Below are 21,341 nucleotides of genomic sequence, written 5' to 3'. Positions count from 1 at the left end.
TGCTCTGTTCCTATTGAGGCCTGTCTCTGGGGGAGCTGACTGACAATCGCCTGACCTACTGGGGGCAGGGAAATACTCAACTCCAGCACCCCCGGCCATCCATCTGCTTAAGGGGAAGAAAAAACTGGGAAGCACTTGGCAAGTTCAGTCCAAGGACACAGGCCTCAAGGCTGAGGCCTCTCACAGGTTATAAAACCCCCTCCCCACATTCCCCTCTGCCACATCAGTAGGGCTGCTGGACACAACAAGGAAATAAACTGAAAGACCTGCACATCTCAAAGCTTTAAACAAGAAAAAGAAGTCATCTCTAGAGAAAACCAGAGACAATAGAGGAGGAAAAACCAAGAACATGAGAAATTTTAGCCTCCAATATCCAAGGCTTTCTCAGACAAGCAAAACTGAGGGCGTTTGTTGCAAATAGTTCTGCCTTGCAAGAAATGTTAAAATAAACTCTTCAGAAGAAAGAAATATGCCATAGATTAGAAATCTGAATCTCTATAAAAAAGAGTGTTAAAGAAGGTATAACTGAAGGTAAAATAAATTTTTTTAATTTTTATTTCTAATTGATCTAACACATGACACTTTGCTCAAAATAGTAAAAGAAATGGTACATTTTTTATAGCTGATGGATGAATACATTGAATGACATAAAGAACATTAGGATTTATTGGGGGTACTCTGTTATAAGGTACTTATGTTACTAGTGGTTTAGTGTTGGTTTTGGTGTTTTTTTTTTAACTTTGCGAAATAAAACTTACTCAAAAGGACACTTTATACTTCAACACATTCCCCTAAAGACTTGTTAAAATTTCAAAGTGTTGGAAACAGAGTCAGGCTTGAGAGACTGTCTCAGCCAGCTTTACCATTTTACAGATGAAGACGCCAAGGCCTGAGCAGAAGGGACCCCAGGAATGCCAGTCTTCAGATGCAAACCCAAAGCTCCTGACTTCAGTGCTTTCTTTTTCCTTGTGTTCTGCCTGTCTTGTGGTTACATCTTTGCAGGGAGGTGTCCTTTGAAAGTGGACATGAATTGGTCTTAAATGTATATTACAAACTCAAGGGCTACCACTAAAAAAGAAGTCATTTTAAAGAAATACAATTAATATTCTTAGAGATGATAAAATTAAATCACATAAAAAGATAAACTAAAACCAGAGAAGAAAGACGAGCAGGAAAATGAAAAAACAAACAAGAAAAAAATACCCATAAAGGGCAATGAATAGAAAACAGTAACAAAAATTGTAGATTAATCCAATTATATCAGTAACCACTTTAAATATCAATGATCTTAATATACACCAGTTATAAGGCAAAAACTGTCAGAGTTGATTAGAAACAAGGCCTAGCTATATGATGTCTACAAAAAACTCACCTTAAGTAAAGACACAGCTAGATTTAAGGTGAAGGAAAGAAGAAATATATGTCATGCTAACAGGAATCAAAAGAAAGTTTGAGTAGTTAGTTTAATTTCAGACAATGCAGACTTTATAACATGGAAAATTATCAACAATAAAGAGGGGCACCACATAATCATTAAATGGTACATTCTCAAAAATATACAACAATCATGAATGTGTACGTGCAAAGCAGCAAAGCCCCAAAATGCGTCAGGCAGAAGCTGACAGAGCTGCAAGGAGAAATAGCCTGAATCTGCTATTTCTGTTGGACTTCAGCACCCCTCAGTGAGCAGTTGGCAGATCTACCAGGCAGGTAATTAGTAGACAGATGAACTGAATAGCACCATCCATCAGCTGGATCTAATTGACATCTATAGACTGTGCCGTTCAACAACAGCAGAATTCTTCTCAGCCTTACCAGGAACATTCACCAAGACAGATCACATTCTGGGCCACAAAGCACACTTTAGCAGATTTAAAACAATAGAAATCATACAGTGTGTGCTCTCAACTCACAGAGAAAGTAAACTAGGGATCTGTAACAAAAGAGAGTTGGAAAACCCCCAAATCCTGGGAGGTTAAACAGCATACTTCTAAATAATTTGTGGATCTAACAGAAGTCTTGTGAGAAATTTAAAAATATTTTGACCTAAGTGAACATAAAATCCAACTAAACAAATTTTCAAGATACAGGGAAAATGGTGCTTAATGGAAATTTATAGCATTGAATGCACACATTAGAAAAGAAGAAAGATCTAAAACCAGTCATCCAAGCTTCCACTTTAAGAAACTGGAAAAATAAGGACAAATTAAATCCAAAATAAGCACAAGAAAAAAATATAAAAATTAGAGCAAAAATCTTCTGTGTACAGTTCTTTTGTCTCCTTAGGTAAGTTTATTCCTAGATATTTAAATCTTTTTGTTGCAATGGTGAATGGGATTGATTCCTTAATTTCTCTTTCTGATTTTTCATTGTTAGTATATAGAAATGCAAGTGCTTTCTGTGTATTGATTTTGTATCCTGAAACTTTGCTGAAGTCACTGATTAGCTCTAGTAATTTTCTGATAGTATCTTTAGGATTTTCTGTGTACAGTATCATGGAATCTGCAAACGGTGAGAACTTTACTTCTTTTCCGATCTGGATTCCTTTTATTTCTTTTTCTTCTCTGATTGCTGTAGCTAGGACTTCCAGAACTATGTTGAATAATACTGGTGAAAGTGGACACCCTTGTCTTGCTCCTGATCTTAGGGGGAATGCTTTCATTTTTTCACCATTGAGAATAATGTTTGCTGTAGGCTTATCATATGTGGCCTTTACTATGTTGAGGCAGGTTTCTTCTATGCCCATATTTTGGAAGAGTTTTAATCATAAATGGGTGCTGAATTTTATCAAAGGCTTTTTCTGCTTCTATTATCATATGCTTTTTATCTTTCAATTTGTTAATATGGTGTATCACATTGATTGATTTGTGTATATTGGAGAATCCTTGCATCCCTGGAATAAACCCAACTTGATCATGGTGCATGAGCTTTTTGATATGTTGCTGAATTCTGTTTGCTAAAGTTTTGTTGAGGATTTTTGCATCTATGTTCTTCAGTGATATTGGGCTGTAGTTCTCTTTTTTGTGCATTATCTTTGTCTGGTTTTGATATCAGGGTGATGGTGGCCTTGTAGAATGAATTTGGAAGTGTCCCTTCCTCTGCAATTTTTTGAAAGAGTTTTAGAAGGATAAGCATTAGCTCTTCTCTAAATGTTTGATGGAATTCTCCTGTGAAGCCATCGGGTCCTGGGCTTTTGATTTTGGGGGAGATTTTTTATCACAGCTTCAATTTCAGTGCTTGTAATTGGGTTGTTCATAATTTCTATTTCTTCCTGGTTCGGTCTTGGAAGATTGAGCTTTTCTAAGAATCTGTCCATTTCTTCCAGGGTATCTATTTTATTGCCATATAGCTGTTCATGACAGTCTCTTATAATCCTTTGTATTTCTGCACTGTCCGTGGAAACCTCTCCTTTTTCATTTCTAATTTTGTTGATTTGATTCTTCTCTCTTTTTTTCTTGATGAGTCTGGCTAAAGCTTTGTCAATTTTGTTTATCTTCTTGAAGAACCAGCTTTTAGTTTTATTCATCTTTACTATTGTTTCTTTCATTTCTTTTTCATTAATTTCTGCTTGGATCTTTATGATTTCTTTCCTTCTATTAATGGGGGGGGGTTGTTCTTCTTTTTCCAGTTGTTTTAAGTGTAAAGTTAGGTTGTCTATTCAATGTTTTTATTGTTTCTTGAGGTAGGACTGTATTGCCATAAACTTCTCTCTTAGGACTGCTTTCACTGCATCCCATAGGATTTGAGTTGTGTTTTCATTGTCATTTGTTTCTAGAAATTTTTCTGTTTTCCTTCTGATTTCTTCAGTGACCCGTTGGTTATTTAGAAACAGCTTGTTTGGTCTCCATGTGTTTGTGCTTCTTACACTTTTTTCTTGTAATTGATTCCTAGTCTCATAGCTTTGTGGTCAGAGAAGATGCCTGATATGATTTCAATTTTCTTAAATTTTCTGAGGTTTGATTTGTGATCCAAGATGTGGTCTACCCTGGAGAATGTTCCTTGTGCACTTGAGAAGATGGTGTATTCTTCTGCATTTGGATGGAGTGTCCTGAAGATATCAGTGAGATCTGTCTCATCTAATGTATCATTTAAGACATGTGTTTCCTTACTAATTTTCCATCTTGATGATCTGTCCATTGGTGCAAGTGGGGTGTTAGAGTTTCCTATTATTATTGTGTTACTATCAATTTCTCCTTATATGTCTGTTATGAAAGAAATCAAGACATAAACAGATGGAGAGATATTCCATATTGCTGTGTAGAAAGAATCAATACTGTGAAAATGACTATACTACCAAGTGCAATCTACAGATTTAATGTGATCCCTATCAAATTGCCAATGGAATTTTTCACAGAACTAGAACAATAAATTTCACAGTTCTTATGGAAACACAAAAGACCCCAAATAGCCAAAGCTACTCGAAAAAAGCTATGAGAAAAGAATAATGGAGCTGGAAGAATCAACCTTCCTGACTTCAGGTTATACCACAAAGCTACAGTCATCAAGACAGTATGGTACTACTGTACCATACTGATATACAGACGAATGGAACAAGATAGAAAGAAAGCCCAGAAATAAACCTATGCGCTTATGGCTACCTAATTTTTGACAAAGGAGGCAAGAATATACAATGGGGCAAAGACAGCCTCTTCAATAAATGGTGCTGGGAAAACTGGACAGCTACATCTAAAAGAATAAAATTAGAACACTTCTTAACACCATTCACAAAGATAAATTCAAAGTGGTTTAAAGACCTAAATGTAAGACCAGAAACTATAAAACTCTTAAAGGAAAACATAGGCAGAACACTTGATGACATAAATCAAAGAAAAATCCTCTATGACCCACCTCCTAGGGTAATGAAAATAAAAACAAAAGTAAACAAATGGGACCTGCCGGGGTCCAGCCCCGGTGGATCCAGGGAATTCGAAGCAGGGACGGCATTGGCAAGGATCAGGAAACAATTGCTTAATTAAACGTTAATTAAGGATATAAAGAGTGGTTAAGTAAGTATAGCTCAGTGAGAAAATTTAGTGGAGAAAAGAAGCTGAATAACTTGGTTTACATGGAAAGCTAATAAAATTCTAAAATAAGGAATTTGTGTCACCTACGTAGGCCGCAGGCACCCTCCCATTCTCCCAAAGGAGAGGAGACACTAAGGCCTCCCCGGTCAGATCTTAGAAGCCCAGGAATAATCAGTAGGCTTGATGAGCCTCCACGTTCAAGATGGGAATTTAGCCGGAAGGTGAGAGAAAGAACGACATGGGGAGACCAAGCTTCGGTAAACAAGGCTCACACTTTATTTTTCAAAGTAGTTTTTATACCTTAAGTTATGCATAGAGGATAATGGGGGAAGGGGTAGAGTCATGCAGTAAACCAGGCTTTCTTCCTGCAAACTTATCATATGCAAAATTTTAAGTGATTTACATCATCTTCTGGCCTGGAGGCCTTTTAACATTTTAAGATCCTTTCTTCAGAAAACTTATTTTTCTCTAAAGGTGATTATTCTAAAGTCAGGCGCCACCCTCCGAAAGCATTAGATAAAGTTGCGTTCCTATAGGGCAAAGGTGTGGTGGGCTATAACAAGAAAAAGAATTAACTCAAGGGTCCAAGGTTACAAACATTAAAGCTACTACTTACACCAATTATATTAATCAATACACTGCCAGGGACACAGCAGGTAAGGGATATGGAAACTTAGCAGCAAACATTGGCCCAACAAGTGAAAACCCTTCACCAATACAATTTCCAATCAATCTTTTAACTGCTCAAAGGAATCTGTATTCAGACAGTTTAGAACATCTCATGCCTCTCACGGTTGTGAACTAAAACACTCTTGTCACGCCCAGGAACTTTATTAACTGGAGCTGTAATTTAACTCTTCTTCAGAGAGAGAGGTGGTGGGGGACAGCCCCCCACAAAGTCAGAGGTGTAGGTGAGAGCACAAAGCAGTAAAGTAGGCACACTCTGGTTTTGGGGGTAGATGCTCGAGAATTTCCAGGGGGACTCCTGAGGCTCGATCCCGCCTTTGCGTATGCCGAGCCTCCTTCCTCATGACCTTTGCCATGGGCGGAGTTCCTCACACTGGCTCCAGCATCTCCCCCTTTTTTATTTCTTAAAACAGCCAGATGCAGCTCAGTTGCGAGCTTCTGAATGTTCTGCCGAAGAATCCTGATAATACAAGGAAGAATGATTATGAGAAGATTAGACAGAATGTTTTTTCCAGAAATAAAGTTAGAGAAGGTGTGAAAAAAGTCATTAGCTGTTCCAGCAGCGGTAAAATCCAGTCGAGAGTGTTCCAAGGTCTGTATTTGATTATGAAGTTTCCCTAAGTCCAGGCCAATGTCAGAGCTGTTCCAAACACCTGAAGTATGATTTTTAATTTTCTCCCATTCATAATCTGTCTCGTTTACGTTCAAAGATGTCACGCATATCCACCAGTAATCAGCGTGGCATGACAGAGCCATTTTCACTTTTAAAGCCTGTAACTCAGTCCCAATATGCATTATTGCCTCTTCCAAGGCATCTACCTTCATCTCCAACTTTTTATCTATAGCTTCCTGTGTTGCTAGAGTTAGAGAAACATTTTTAGACATGGCATCAACATATTGGGCAGTGTGCACTTGTTGAGTCAATGATATTGCTGCCGCAGTAACAGAAGTAATTGCTGTTATTAAAGCTGCTATTCCCAGGATAAGCAAGCCCACAAACCGTCGCGATCGCATTAAATCCTGCAGTTGTTGTAATACAGCAAGATCAAAATTATCATATCAATAAGTGGTTACATCATAAGATAAGGTGGACGTTGTAACACTACAAAGGAGCAAACATTATATTGAGGGTTTAAACAAGATGAGAGTATGCATTGTTCACAAGTCACTACATTAGATCCACCTGAATAATTAATACGTACATTGAGTTTCTTGGAGTCATTAGTAAAAAGAAAAACATAAGGCGAGGGTAGACAAGCTAAAACAGAATAAGTAGAATTATTTTCCGGTTGGAGTCCGCTCTGCAGCAGCCCTGTCAGTCTCGCTGGGATCGCGATGTTTATCTTGCCTCCCCTGCCGGCGGGTGCCGCCCCCGCTCACTCGCTGAACCAGCCTTGGGCTCAGCGGTGGCCAAGCGAGCTCAGACAGACGCTGGCGGGGCTACCAGCTGCGAGTGCTGTGCGCTGAGCCCCGGCAGCCAGGCTGGTCCCACCCGCGGCTCCGGACACGCAGCTGTTCCGTGCAGCGGCGATAGGGGCAGAGGAGTGCCCCTCCTCTTTTGTGATCGAAGCAATGGGGGAACTGAATGTCTGGGGGACTGCAACATGGTGAATCAGCCCATCTGGGATCTAAATTGGAGAATCTGCGTCCTGTGGAAAAATATAAGCACATCCTCAACCGCTAGTTAATAATGGGTCAGGACCCTTCCATTGTCCGGAGAGGAGGTCCTTCCATTTTACCAACGGCTTTGTATCTTGTTGTTCCGGAGGAATCAGCATTTAGGTTATTTATTACAAAGAGAGCATGTTGTAAGATCTGATGGGGGGAACTATACTTAAATTCCCCTTCCTTTAATTTTTGAATTTGTATTTTTAATGTTTAGTGTGTTGTATCTACTATAGCTTGTCCCTGGGGAAAATAAGGGATGTCCATGTTATGTTTTATTTGAAATTTTATACAAAATTTTTGGTGTCTGGAATAGGGAACTGTTTGTATCTAACAGGGAAAATAACTGGGTGTCTAGATATAAAATTGAACAAAACATTGGAGGGTAAATGATGCAAAAATTTGACCACAACAGTTTTCTATAGCAATCTGTCAATTTTCATCAAACATTAGAAAAGCATCAAGTTGTTCCTTATTATATGGAATTACAATTCCTGATGGCTCTTTACCAAATAATTCAATGGTCTGCTTTTTTCCTTTAATATCAATCCTGGATAAGAAGCTGCTACTTTTTTAGCTTGGGCGGGGAGATGGACCCATTTTAGAGGGCTGTTTTGCCATAAAACCAATTTTTTGTCTGGCTACCCCAATTACACCTATGGGAGTTTTATGGCAAAGGGATTGTCAAGCAGTTGTCAATTTAATTTTTTAAATTTTTAAAATTTACATTTTAACAACATAAATTTAAGGATATGTTAATTTAGGTCTAATGTTTAGTTTAGGTCTCTGTATAAATTTAAATAATAAATGTATAACCTCCTTATCTCATTTAGGTATACAGATATGTGTAAATGCAAAATGTATTTATGTATGTATTTATATATGGCAACAAGTATAAAGTTATTGACATATAATATATATAAATCAATATACTTGAATTAATCTTTATAATTAATATATTAATTAATATATATTACAGCAATACAACACATACACAGCTAATACCAACCAACACAAACCAATATACTGTAATAATACATGTCACACATTTATAATTATACAGTATATAGAACATATATCATCACAGCACATCAATCCATACCAATTAATATCAGCCACACACACATTATATTACTGCCATATATATTTAATTATACAGTATATATATATGTGTGTATATAGTATACATATTAATTTATATACAAATTAATTAAGTATAGATCTATAAATAGAATCAGGTATGAGTGAGTGAATGAGTGAAGTCGCTCAGTCGTGTCCAACTCTTTGCGACCCCATGAACTGTAGCCTACCAAGCTCCTCCATCCATGGGATTTTCCAGGCAAGACTACTGGAGTGGGTTGCCATTTCCTTCTCCAGGAGATCTTCCCAACCCAGGGATTGAACCTGGGTCTCCCACATTGTAGACAGACGCTTTAATGTCTGAGCCACCAGGGAAGTAGAATAATTATATTTTATTTATACCCATACCTAATTAGGCAAATATATTTATATTCTGTATTTATAACAATATATAAAGTATTGTTAATAGTACCGCTTGTTGATAACTAAAGCTTTTGCACAGCAAAGGAAACTATAAACAAGATGTAAAGACAACCCTCAGAATGGGAGAAAATAACAGCAAATGAAACAACTGACAAAGGATTAATTTCCAAAATATACAAGCAGTTCATACAACTCAATACCAGAAAAACAAACAACCCAATCAAAAAGTGGGGAAAAGACCTAAACAGACATTTCTCCAAAGCAGACATACAGATGGCTAACAAACACATGCAAAGATGCTCAACATCACTCATTATTAGAGAAATGCAAATCAAAACTACAATGAGATGTCACTTCACAGCAGTCAGAATGGCCCTCATCAAAAAGTCTACAAATAATAAATGCTGGAGAGGGTGTGGAGAAAAGGGAACACTCTTGCACTGTTGGTGTGAATGTAAATTGATACAGCCACTATGGAAGACAGTATGGAGATTCCTTTAAAAACTAGGAATAAAACCACCATATGACCATCAATCCCACTCCTAGGCATATACCCTGAGGAAACCAAAATTGAAAGAGACACACGGATCCCATTGTTCATTGCAGCACTATTTGCAATAGCTAGAACATGGAAACATCTAGCATAGCCAGAACATCAACAGATGAATGGATAAAGAAGTGGTGGTACATATACACAATGGAACATTACTCAGCCATACAAAGGAACACCTTTGAGTCAGTTCTAATGAGGTGGATGACCTAGAACCTATTCTGCAGAGTGAAGTGAGTCAGAAAGAGAAAGATAAATACTGTATTCTAATGCATATATGCGGAATCTAGAAAAATGGTACTGAAGAATTTATTTCCAGGGCGACAATAGAGAGATAGACATAGAGAATAGACTTATGGACGTGGGGAAAGGGGAGGAGAGGGTGAGATGTATGGAAAGAGAAACATGGAAACTTACATTACCATATGTAAAATAGACAGCCAATGGGAATTTGCTGTATGTCTCAGGAAACTCAAACAGAGGCTCTGTATCAACCTAGAGGGGTGGGATGGGAGGGAGATGGGAGGGAGTTTCAAAAGGGAGGGGATATATGTATACCTATGGCTGATTCATGTTGAGGTTTGACACAAAACAGCAAAATTCTGTAAAGCAATTATCCTTCAATAAAAATTAATTTTAAAAAATCAGAGCAAAAATCAATGATATGGAAAATAGGAAATTAATGGAAAAAAATTAAAGAAACCCCAAAGCTGTTTTTTTGCAAAAAATCAATAAAATTGATAAACTTCAGGGAAAGTTAACTCTTAGACTTAACTAAAGAGAGAAAACACAAATTACTAATATCAGAAGAGAAAGAGGGGACATCACTATTGATTCCATGGACATTAAAAGGATAACAAATACCAGGAGCAATTCTGTGCCCAAAAGTCTGATAGCTTAGATGAGATGAACCAATTTCTTGAAACACACAATCTATCAAAACTCACATAAAGAGAAACATATAATCTAAATAGTCCTATATCTGTTAAATAAGCTGAATCAATAATTAATACTCTTCTAATACAAAAAAGCACCAGGTCCAAATGGGTTGCCTGGTAAATTCTATCATTTAAGAAAGAAAGTTTACAAATTCTCTACAATCTCTTCAAGAAAATAGAAGTAAAGTAAATATTCCTAACTCATTTATTTCCTTAATACCAAAACTAGATAAAGACATTGTAAGTAAAGAAAATTAGGCCAAGATCACTCATGAACACAGATGCAGAAATATTCAACAAAATATTAGCAAATGAAAGTCAACAGTATATAAAAAGATTATGCACTTCAAAAAAGTGACATTTATTCCAGGTATACAAAGCTTGTTAAACATTTGAAAATAAGTCAATATAACTTATCACATCAATGGTCTTCCCCAATAACTCAGAGGCAAAAATCCACCTGTCTTGCAGGAGACGTGGGTTCAGCCCCTGGGTTGGGAAGATCCCCTGGAGAAAGAAATGGCAACCCACTTTAGTATTCTTGCCTGGGAAATCCTATGGGTGGAGGAGCCTGGCAGCCTACAGTCCATGGGATCACAAAAGACTTGGACACAACTTGGCAACTAAACAATAACAACAAATTACATCAACAGGCTGAAGAAGAAAAACTGCATTCTCACATAAAGTAGATGCAGAAAAAGTGTTTAATAAAACCCAACTCCCATTCATGATAAAAACTCTCAACAAAGTAGGAATGCAGGAGACCTTCCTAATTTAATAAAGAAAACCTGGAGGGGGGAGAAACCTACAGCCAGTATTATACTTACTGGTCAGAAACTAGGTGCTTTCCTGCTAAGATCAGAAACAAGGTAAGGATGTCACCTCTCACCACTCCTATTTAGCATCATACTGGAAGTCCTAGCTAATGCAACAAGACAAGGAAAGAAAAGGAACACAGATTCAGAATGAATAAATGAAGCTGTCTTTTTCACAAATTACATCATGCCTATGTAGAAAATCCCAAAGAATCAACGACAACAAAAGATCTCTTGTAACCAATAAGTGATTACAGCAAAGTTACAGGAAACAAGCTTAGTATACAAAACTCAATTGTTTTCTTATATACCAGTAACAAACAATTGAGACTGAAAAATAAAAACACAAAATACCACTAACATTAGCACAAAAACCCTATAAACTACTAGATGTAAATCTATAAATCAAAACAAAATATGTACAAGATCTGTATGAGGAAAGCTACTGAAGTCTGATGAATGAAACCAAAGGAGAACTAAATAAATGGAGAGAGATCCTGTGTCCATGGATATGAAAACTTGATAAAGTCAAGATGTCAGTTCTTTCCCAATTAACCTATGGATTCACTGCAATCCCAATTTAAACCTCAGCAAATTATTATCTGGATGTGGACAAATTGATTCTAAGATCTGTATATGGAGAAACAAAAGACACAGAATAGCCCACACAATATCGAAAAAGAAGAAGCAGATTAGAGAACTAATACCACCAGACTTCACAACATACTAGACATCTACAGTAATCAAGACCACATGATATTGGCAAAGAAATAGACTAATAGATCAGTGAAACAAAATAGAGAACCCAGAAATAGACCCTCATAAATACAGTCAACTGATCTTTGACAGTTGAGGAGCAAAAGCAATTCATATTAGTCTTTTCAGCAAATGTTGCTGGAACAACTGAATATCCACAGGCAAAAAAGTGAGTCTGGATGCTAATCTTACACCTTTCACAAAAATTAACTCAAAATGGATCATAGATGTAAATGAAAAATGCAAAACTATAAAACTTCTAGGAGATAAATAGGAGAAAATCTTGGTAACCTTCAGTTTAGACATAACACCAAAAGCATAAATCAAGAAAGGAAAATTTTGATAAGTGAGTTTTTATTAAAATTAAAAACTTCTGCTCTGAGAAAGATACTGTTAAGAAAATGAGAAGATAGGAAAATGAGAAGACTGGGAGACAATATTTGCAAACCACTTATCTGATAAAAGACTAGAATCTAAAATTTACAAAAAGTTCTTAAAATTCACCATAAGAAAACAAATGAAGCAATTTTTAAAAAGCAATAAAAGATAGCAATAAGCACTTCACCAAGTTTAATTAGACAGATAACAAATAAGCATGTGAAAAAATATTTCACCTCTTATGTCATCAGGGAAATGCAAATTAAAAGAACGAGATTATTGCTGTTCAGTCTCTAAGTCATATCAGACCTTTTGTGACCTCATGGACTGCAGTACACCAGGCTCCCCTGTCCTCCACTCTCTCCCAGAGTTTGTCCAGATTCATGTCCATTGAGTTAGTAATGCTCTGTAACCATCTGATGCTCTCCTACCCCTTTCTCCTCCTGCCCTCAATCTTTCCCAGTATCAGGGTCTTTCCCAATGAGTTATCTCTTCTTACGAGGTGGCCAAAGTATTGGAACTTCAGCTTCAGCATCAGTCCCTCCAATGAATATTCAGGGTTGATTTCCCGTAGGATTGACTGGTTTGATCTCCTTGCAGTCCAATGGACTCTCAAGAGTCTTATCCAGCACCACAATTTGAAAGTATCAATTCTTCGCCTCTCAGCCTTCTTTTTATGGTCCAACCCTCATATCCATACATGGAAAAACCACAGCTTTGACGATATGGACCTTTGTCAGCAAAGTGATGTCCCTGCTTTGTAATGCATTGTCTAGGTTTGTCATAGCTTTTCTTCCAGGAGAAAGCGTCTTTTAATTTTGTGGCTGCAGTCACCACCTGCAGTGATTTTGGAGCCCAAGAAGATAAAATCTGCCACTGTTTCCACTTTTTCTCCTTCCATTTGCCAGGAAGTGATGGGACCAGATGTCATGATCTTACTTTTCTTTAATGTTGAGTTTCAAGCCAACTTTTTCACTCTCCTCTTTCACTCTAATGAAGAGGCTTTTCAGTTCCTCTTCACTTTCTGCCATTAGAGTGCTATCGTCTGCATGTCTGAAGCTGTTGATATTTCTCCTGGCAATCTTGATTCCAGCTTGTGATTCATCCAGCCCAGCATTTCACATGGTGTACTCTGTACAGAAGTTAAATAAGCAGAGTGACAATATACAGCTTTGTTGTATTTCTTTCCCAATTTTGAACCAGTCAGTTGTTCCATGTCCTAACTGTTGCTTCTTGACCTGCATATAGATTTCTCAGGAGGCAGGTAACGTGGTCTGGCATTTTCATCTCTTTGAGAATTTTCCACAGTTTGTTGTGATCCACACAAAGGCTTTAGCATAGTCAATGAAGCAGAAGTAGATGTTTCTCTGGAATTACCTTGCTTTCTCTATAATCCAATGAATGTTGGCAATTTGATCTCTGGTTCTTCTTCGGCCTTTTCAAATCCAACTTGTACATCTGGAAGTTCTCAGTTCACATACTGATAAAACCTGGCTTGAAAGATTTTGAGCATAACCTTATGAGCATGTGAAATGACTGCAATCCCATGGTAGTTTCAACATTCTTTAATATTGCTCTTCTTTGGGATTGGAATGAAAACTGACCTTTTCCTGTCCTGTGGCCACTACTGAGTTTTCCAAATTTGCTGGCATGTTGAGTGCAGCACTTTAATAGCACCATCTTTTAGGATTTTAAATAGCTCAGCTGGAAATCCATCACCTCCACAGGCTTTATTCATTAAAAAAATGAGATCAGATCAGATCAGTAGCTCAGTCGTGTCTGACTCTTTGCGACCCCATGAATCGCAGCACACCAGGCCTTCCTGTCCATCACCAACTCCCGGAGTTCACTCAGACTCACGTCCATCGAGTCAGTGATGCCATCCAGCCATCTCATCCTCTGTCATCCCCTTCTCGTCTTGCCCCCAATCCCTCCCAGCATCAGAGTCTTTTCCAATGAGTCAACTCTTTGCATGAGGTGGCCAAAGAACTGGAGTTTCAGCTTTAGCATCATTCCTTCCAAAGAAATCCCAGGGCTGATCTCCTTCAGAATGGACTGGTTGGATCTCCTTGCAGTCCAAGGGACTCTCAAGAGTCTTCTCCAATACCACAGTTCAAAAGCATCAATTCTTTGGCGCTCATCCTTCTTCACAGTCCAACTCTCACATCCATACATGACCACAGGAAAAACCATAGCCTTGACTAGACGGACCTTTGTTGGCAAAGTAATGTCTCTGCTTTTGAATATGCTATCTAGGTTGGTCACAACTTTCCTTCCAAGGACTAAGCGTCTTTTAATTTCATGGCTGCAGTCACCATCTGCAGTGATTTTGGAGCCCAGAAAAATAAAGTCTGACACTGTTTCCACTATTTCCCCATCTATTTCCCATGAAGTGATGGGACTGGATGCCATGATCTTCATTTTCTGAATGTTGAGCTTTAAGCCAACTTTTTCACTCTCCACTTTCACTTTCATCAAGAGGCTTTTTAGTTCCTCTTCACTTTCTGATCCTACTATACAAATGTTGTTGTTGTTTAGTTGATGTGTCTGACTCTACTGACCTGATAGACTGTAGCCAACCATGCTCCTCTGTCCACAGGGTTTTCCAGGCAAGAATACTGGAGTGGGTAGCCATTTCCTTCTCCAGGGGATCTTCCCAACCCAGGGATCAAATCTACGTCTTATGCATAAGCAGGCAGATTCTTTACCTCTGAGCCATTTGGGAAGCCCATTCAAACACTAGAATGTCCAGAATCCAGAGCACTGACCTCACTGAACGTTGGCGAGGACGTGAGGCAGCAGAAACTCTCGTTTGTTGCTGCAAGAATGCAAAGTGGTGCAGCCACTATGGAAGAATTTGGCAGTTTCTTATAAAAGCAAATATAGACTTGCCATACAATTCAGCAGCTACCCCCCTCAGTATTTATCCAAATCAGGGGAAAACTTATGTCCACATAAAAACATGCTCAGCAATGCTTTTAGCAGGTTTTTGTTTTTTGCAGTATAGCTAATTACATTGTTGTATTCGTTTCTGGTGTACAGCAAAATGAGTCAGTTATACATACATGCATATATTCTTTTTCTTATCTTTCTCCTTATAATTTATTACAATTCTATTCATTGTAGTTTCCTGTGCCACACAGTAGGACTGTGCTGTTTTAGCAGCTTTATTCACGATGGGAAGAAACTTGGATGTCCTTCAGTAGGTGAGTGGAGAAGTAAGCTGTGGTACATACAGATACTGGGAAATTGCTCAGCTCTAAAAGTAAATGAGCGGTCCAGCCTCCAAAAGACATGGAGGAACCTTAGATGCATGTTTTTAAGTGGAAGTAGCCAGTCCGAAGAGGCTGCAAACTATTTGAGTCAACTTCATGCCATTCTGGGAAAGGCGAAACCACGATGACAGTGAGCCATGAACGTCAGTGAACAACGACATCGGCTCCTCAGTTTTACCAACGTGCCGCTGTGGAACAAGACGTTAACACAGGGAAGTGTGTGGAAGCGTGACACATATAGCAACTCTGTACTTCCCTATGAACATGCGCGGCTCTAAAAATAAAGTCTGTTTACAAGACCACAACCTTCCAGGGGAACACCCGAGGGCAGGTCTCTCCCCAGATGTTTCTGAAGGCCCCCTGGCCACAGGGCTGAGAGTGATGTCAGACATCGGAGACAGCTCAGCTCATCACATCAGTGTGTGAGCCCAAAGACCAACACAGCTCTGATCAAGTCCCCGTGTTTAAATCGAGGGGCTGGACCATCTGCAGGGTGTGTGACCCCAAGGCCCGTGTAAGTCCCAGCTCCGGGCCCATCTCCGGGCTGAGTCGCAGCAGGGCCCGAGGGAGGCATTCTCAGAGGTGAGGGGCCCGGGGTTCAGCACTCCCTTCTCCAGGAGGGACTCCGGAGTGCTTCCGCACCGCAAACCGAGCGGAGCTCAGCCCTCGTCCTCCGCGGGGGCAGGCCGGCTGAGCCTGGCCGCCCGCCCGCAGAGTCCCCGGAGGACGCTCTCCTGGCAGCCGCCGCTTCCCCGTTTGGCAAAGCACAGGATGGGCTTGTGTCCTCATTAGCCTGAGGAGGACCATCTGAGAGTCTCCTGCCTGAGAGGACCGTCTGGGGAGGGAGGCTGATCCCAACCAAAGGACCGCCTCTGGGAGCAGTAGGCGTCCTGAGAGGCGGCCTCGCTCCGGGCCAACGGGGGCGCCGGTCAGGAGGGGCCCCAGCTCTGCCAGGAAGTGGGGCTGCCTGACCCCCGACCCGCCTTCTGAGCCTGGGGGACCCCCAAGCCTCAAAATGGGCAGAGGTGAAGCAGAAAAGAAAAGACACCGCCCGCCCCCCACCCTGCCCACTGCTGCCCAGCGCTCTGTCTGCGTTCAGGCCCTCCTCCGGACTCAGAGCCTTCCCTGCCGCCGACAGAGGACAAAGCTCCCTAACCTCAGGCTCGGGGCCTGATCCAGAACTTAGACTTTTGAATCTAAAGAAAGTGGGGCGCTTTGCCATCCAAGTGCTGGGCTTTTTCATAGCTGGAAAGGAAAGCATCACCAGCAAAGGGCCCAGGACTGGAGACATCGGGGCAGGGGGTGCAGTTGTAAGGGAGCTTGGCCTAATTAATCCCCTCACAGGACAAGTTGGTTATGGTTGAAAACAGGAGGAGCTGGAAACCACCCGGGGCAAATGAGCCGGTCAAGCAGGTCCCTGACCTGTCCTGAGGCCTGAGCGCAGACTGCCAGTGTTGGCCTGGGCAGCAGAGAGCCCCCACAGGTCACAGGGGCACACCCCCGAGGCAGCACGTCGCATCTATATACTTGGAAAATGTGTGTGAAGGCTTTCCCGGGCTGGTATTTGATTTTATCTTCACCAGCATTTTGAGAAGTAGGCTGAGCACGTATTAGGAATTCCACCACAGCCTGGGGATCTAACTCAGTCTGACATTATCAGCACACATGCAGCACCCGTTCTGTGCTGCAGGCAGCCGTGCTGCTGCGGCACCCGGGAGCCGGGTGCCCTACGCCTACGGGAACCAGGACGCAGCAAGGAAACATGCTCTAAGTCTGCTTCCAGGAAACCAGGAGGCATGGGCCAGGGTCCAAGCTCCAGAGAGTGCTCCCTGCCACCTTGATCAGAGACTTCCCGCCAGCAGCATCTTCGACTCCCCTGGCTTTTTTAGCAGGAGGAAGAAGTAAACTTTTTACTGAAGTCTAGTCTCCCAGCTTTCAAAGGACACAAAAAGAGGGACACAGTTTACTGCTACGTTTCTTTGTAGGTACGAGTTAAAAATGCACCCGGGGGTGGGGGCGTGTCCCCTCCCCCCAAGCAGATCTAGATGGAACAGGAGGACCAGGCGGCCTCAGAGAGTCACGTGGTTCTGAAGCTTCTATCCCTCTTTGAACAAAATATAAGATAACAGTGTGGCACATATTTCTGAGGCAACTTCACTTGCTCCTGATTGCAAAGGCCTGCAACTTCCCTCACTGAAAAAGTAGGTTTCCAGGCTTCCGGCGTGCAGGCTGGCACACTAGGAGCCAGCTAGCTTCCACCAACAGACAAAGCTCAGCCTGGACACCCAAGGACACAGCAGAGTGGGAGTGGTGACAGGCAAGGGTGTCCAGGCAGGAGGGTGGGGAAGGCAACTGAAAAGGGTCTCACTGGCCTGACCCCTCCTGGGGCCCCAGAACACAGGCAAGCAGGTGCCAGGGCTCCGAGCCACGTGGTCCAAGTCAGGAGGCATGGGTCAGGTCCTGGAGACCAGGGCCCCGGAGACCATGGGCATCAGCATAGCCCCGCAAGTGGGCTGTCACGCCTCAGGGCGCCAGTGCCAGGGGTCTAGAGACAGGACCACCCACCCCACCGCATCAGACACCCACAGAGGAGCCCCTCTCCCCACCAGCCCTGAGGACACACAGACCTCCCCCTGCAAGGGGAAGTGGGAAAATTCCTGAAAGAACGGGCATTCACCCAGGAGAAACAGAGCAACCTTCAACTGACACATGTAAGTACCACCCATCCCAACATCAGTTTTGAACAAGAACAGTAAGTCAGAATATAAAGAACCTTGTGCTGTGCGTTCGCAATGTGTTAACATTTTCAGTCCTGTGTGATTCAGGTTTTACTCTCCACGGACTGAAGACTGTTCTTCAGGCCCTCAGGCCTCCCAAGGTGCCCCTCTTCCTTACAGAGCCCTGGGCCTCAGGCTTCTGCCCAGGCGCTCCCTGCGGTGGAGATGCCTGCCCCACCATCCCTGTCTCTCACTCTCCACTGTGTTTCATTTACACATTCACTTCTCTGGGCCCCTCCTCCTCCCATTTGTCTGCATCTTGTACTTATCACACTTTTTCTCCACATCAACCCCCCCTTCTCTGGACCACAAACTCCTGCAGAGGGAGACCGTGTGTCTTGCTTGCACCCGAAGCAGTTAATGTTTACAGCATGGTATTTACATTCACATAAATGGTCTACATTCTCAGCAGTCCTCTAGGTGAGGGGCAGGTGTCAGCTTTCTCATTTACAAGGGCACTTGGCCCAAAGTTCACCGCTTGTCTAGCTTCAAATAGTGAGTAAAAAAATGTCTGTCAAGTTGGATCCAGAATGGTTAAGTTTCCAGATCCCAAGCTGCATACCCCGAGTCCAGATGCTGTCTCTACTACTGATCCCCCCAGCCCCCACAGACAGAAGGACAGACAGTAGGTGATAATGACCAACGGACAACGACGATGGATGATCGGCGGAGGACAGAAAAACAGAAAACTCCCGGCTTCGTTTTTCATTTCTAGCGCTTTTCCATTTGCTGAGTAACAACAGCTCTTAGGCTCGGCTGCTCCTTGCGAAGTTCTGAGACAGGTGTGGGATGAGGAGGGATCTCAGGCCCCGGCAGCTCCTGCCCAGCGTCCAACTCTGCGGCCGAGCAGCTGAGGGGAGGGGGGCGGCGGGAGGGGGAGAGAGAATGACCTGCCCAGCTTGACGCGGGTCTCCCCGCATCAGGACGCCTTCCAAATGCCTTCTGATTTTTCAGTTGCCCCAACCAACCCACTTGCCCTTTCTGCCAACTTCTCGGGGGTCTTTAACAGGGAGGACACAGTAGGTGCAAAGGCCGGGAGCCCGGGTCTCAGATAAGGTGGGTCGCTCTGGAGTCGCTCCCCTGGCATCTCCGCTGGGAGCTGGGCCGCACAGGGACCCCACCTGTGCGCACCCGTCACCCGCAGATTAGAGGCGGTGGAGGGAGCGAAGGCTGGGGGTGGCCAGGGAGAGGCCAGGGGCGCGGGGAAGTGGGTACAAGCGCCTGGGGGCGGGCAGCCGAAAGGAGTGCGGGTGGCTGGGGGCGGTTGCGGAACGTGGGGCGGATACCCAGGCGGCGAAGCCAGTGCGAGGGGAGGGGAGAGACGGAGAGGCGGGGGCGGGGGGCGCGGGGTGGGGACGGAGTTGGGGGAAGGAGCGGGGCGGAGCCGGGGCGCCGGGCGCAACCTCGGCGGACCGCCGACCCAGAGACCTCTGCCCGGAGCCGCGCACCGACCTCGGAGCGGGGAGCCGACCCTGGGGCCGCGTCGCTGCGCACGGGCGGCCCGGCCCATGTCCACGCCGCGGAGCCGGGATGAGGGCGCCCGCGCTGCTGCCGCCCGCGCTGCTGACCTGCTGCGGCTGGCTGCTCGCCCCGGTGAGTGCGCTCGGACCCGCGCCCTCACGACCCGCCGCGCCGACCCTCCCTGGAAGGAGCGCCCCGGGCGCCCGGCTTTACTGCACCTCCGGGTCCCGCGCGGGGCTGGGCCGAGGCGCGGAGATCGGCGCTGGTCCCGGGATCGCGGGGATCGAGCTGGTCCCGGGGCCGCGGGGATCGGGGCTGGTCCGGTCCCGGGGCCGCGGGGATCGCGGCTGGCCAGGGGGTTCCACCCACCCTCCGAGCTCGCTGGAGGGCACAAGCCTGCCGAGGACTCTGGATCCCCACGCAGAGCGCGAAGAACCGAAGCCCCAGCCCGGCCCGGTGTAAGACCCGGCTGGGAAGGTGCGTTCGCACAGTCTGCTCCGGCGTCCCGGGTTTGCTGGGACCGGAACCCACTGCCTTGCTCGACGCCCTTCGTAGCGGAGCGGGTCCGGGGCCCTGGCGCCCCCTCTGGAGTTGGGGACTGAGCTGCGGTCACCTGAGCAGGCTTCTCCTTTCAGAGGGAAATTGGAGTTTGCCTTATCATTAAATACTTCCCTTTCCACCTGCTAGTACCGGTTACGCTTTTTGTTTGTTTTAGTGTGTGTCAGGGAGACGTGATGTGGCTAACCAAAGTTTCCTTTGAAAATAGCCTGCTTTGATTTGTTACCATTATTTAAGAGCACCGGAGGAGGTCATATGCTAGGTGGAAGTTTGTTGAATGAATGCATTTATAGACTATTTAATTCTTCCTCTTATGCGAAGACACTTAAACCGTAAGCCCCGTTTCCTGCTTCCCTCCCGCAGCCTGGAGCCAGTTTGGGTGTGCGAGCTTACGCACTTCACACCGCGGCCAGATCACCGTCTCTATTGACTCATATCCCCTCTTAAGGTTGCGAAGCCAGGGATGGAGCTATTTAGGGAAAGTCGTCTGTGCTGAGGGTGTTTCCCGTCTGCACCTAGCCCACCCCTCAGAGGGGCCAACCCCTCCTCAGAGTGAAGGCGAACGATGCCTTCCTCCCTCAGAGGAATGCTGTGGGGATGAGAGCCTGCCTGATCATTTCAGTGCATGAAATAGCTGCAGAAATTGTTACGCTTAATGCTGCTTTAACTTCTAGGGTATCCCAAAATAAGGCATCACTGTGCATATTCCAAGAATGTCTGGTATTATGATGTCTTTTAGTACCTTATCAAAAATCCATTTTTTAAGTTAATACAATTTTCCTAATTCTGACATTTAAGGTATTGACTTGTTAATGTATGAAAAATACAACCTGGTTGAAACCAGGAGCTTGTACAGTGGTTGTTGCCCCGTGATGAGCCACGGGAGGGAAAAGAAAAAAAAAAAAAGACCATGCTTCACATCTTATTTTTTTAAGTGAGGGTGAAGTCACTAAG

At 43.3% G+C, this 21,341-nt stretch overlaps 1 protein-coding gene across 1 annotated transcript in view; it reads left to right on the top strand.

Annotated features, from left to right (window-relative positions):
- Positions 1–19,742: 19,742 nt before the first annotated feature.
- VIPR2 (vasoactive intestinal peptide receptor 2) overlaps positions 19,743–21,341 on the top strand; it is a gene marked incomplete in the record, with an annotated part of 50,682 nt that continues 49,083 nt past the window's right edge. The window contains 1 exon segment of the mRNA XM_045166512.1: positions 19,743–19,961. Within this exon segment, the coding sequence (XP_045022447.1) occupies positions 19,899–19,961 (63 nt within the window).

This window comes from Bubalus bubalis, chromosome 8 (assembly GCF_019923935.1).
Source record: "Bubalus bubalis isolate 160015118507 breed Murrah chromosome 8, NDDB_SH_1, whole genome shotgun sequence".
Lineage (NCBI taxonomy): Eukaryota > Metazoa > Chordata > Mammalia > Artiodactyla > Bovidae > Bubalus > Bubalus bubalis.
The sequence above is the reverse complement of the archived record's forward strand: the minus strand, read 5'-3'. Positions and strand labels throughout refer to the sequence as shown.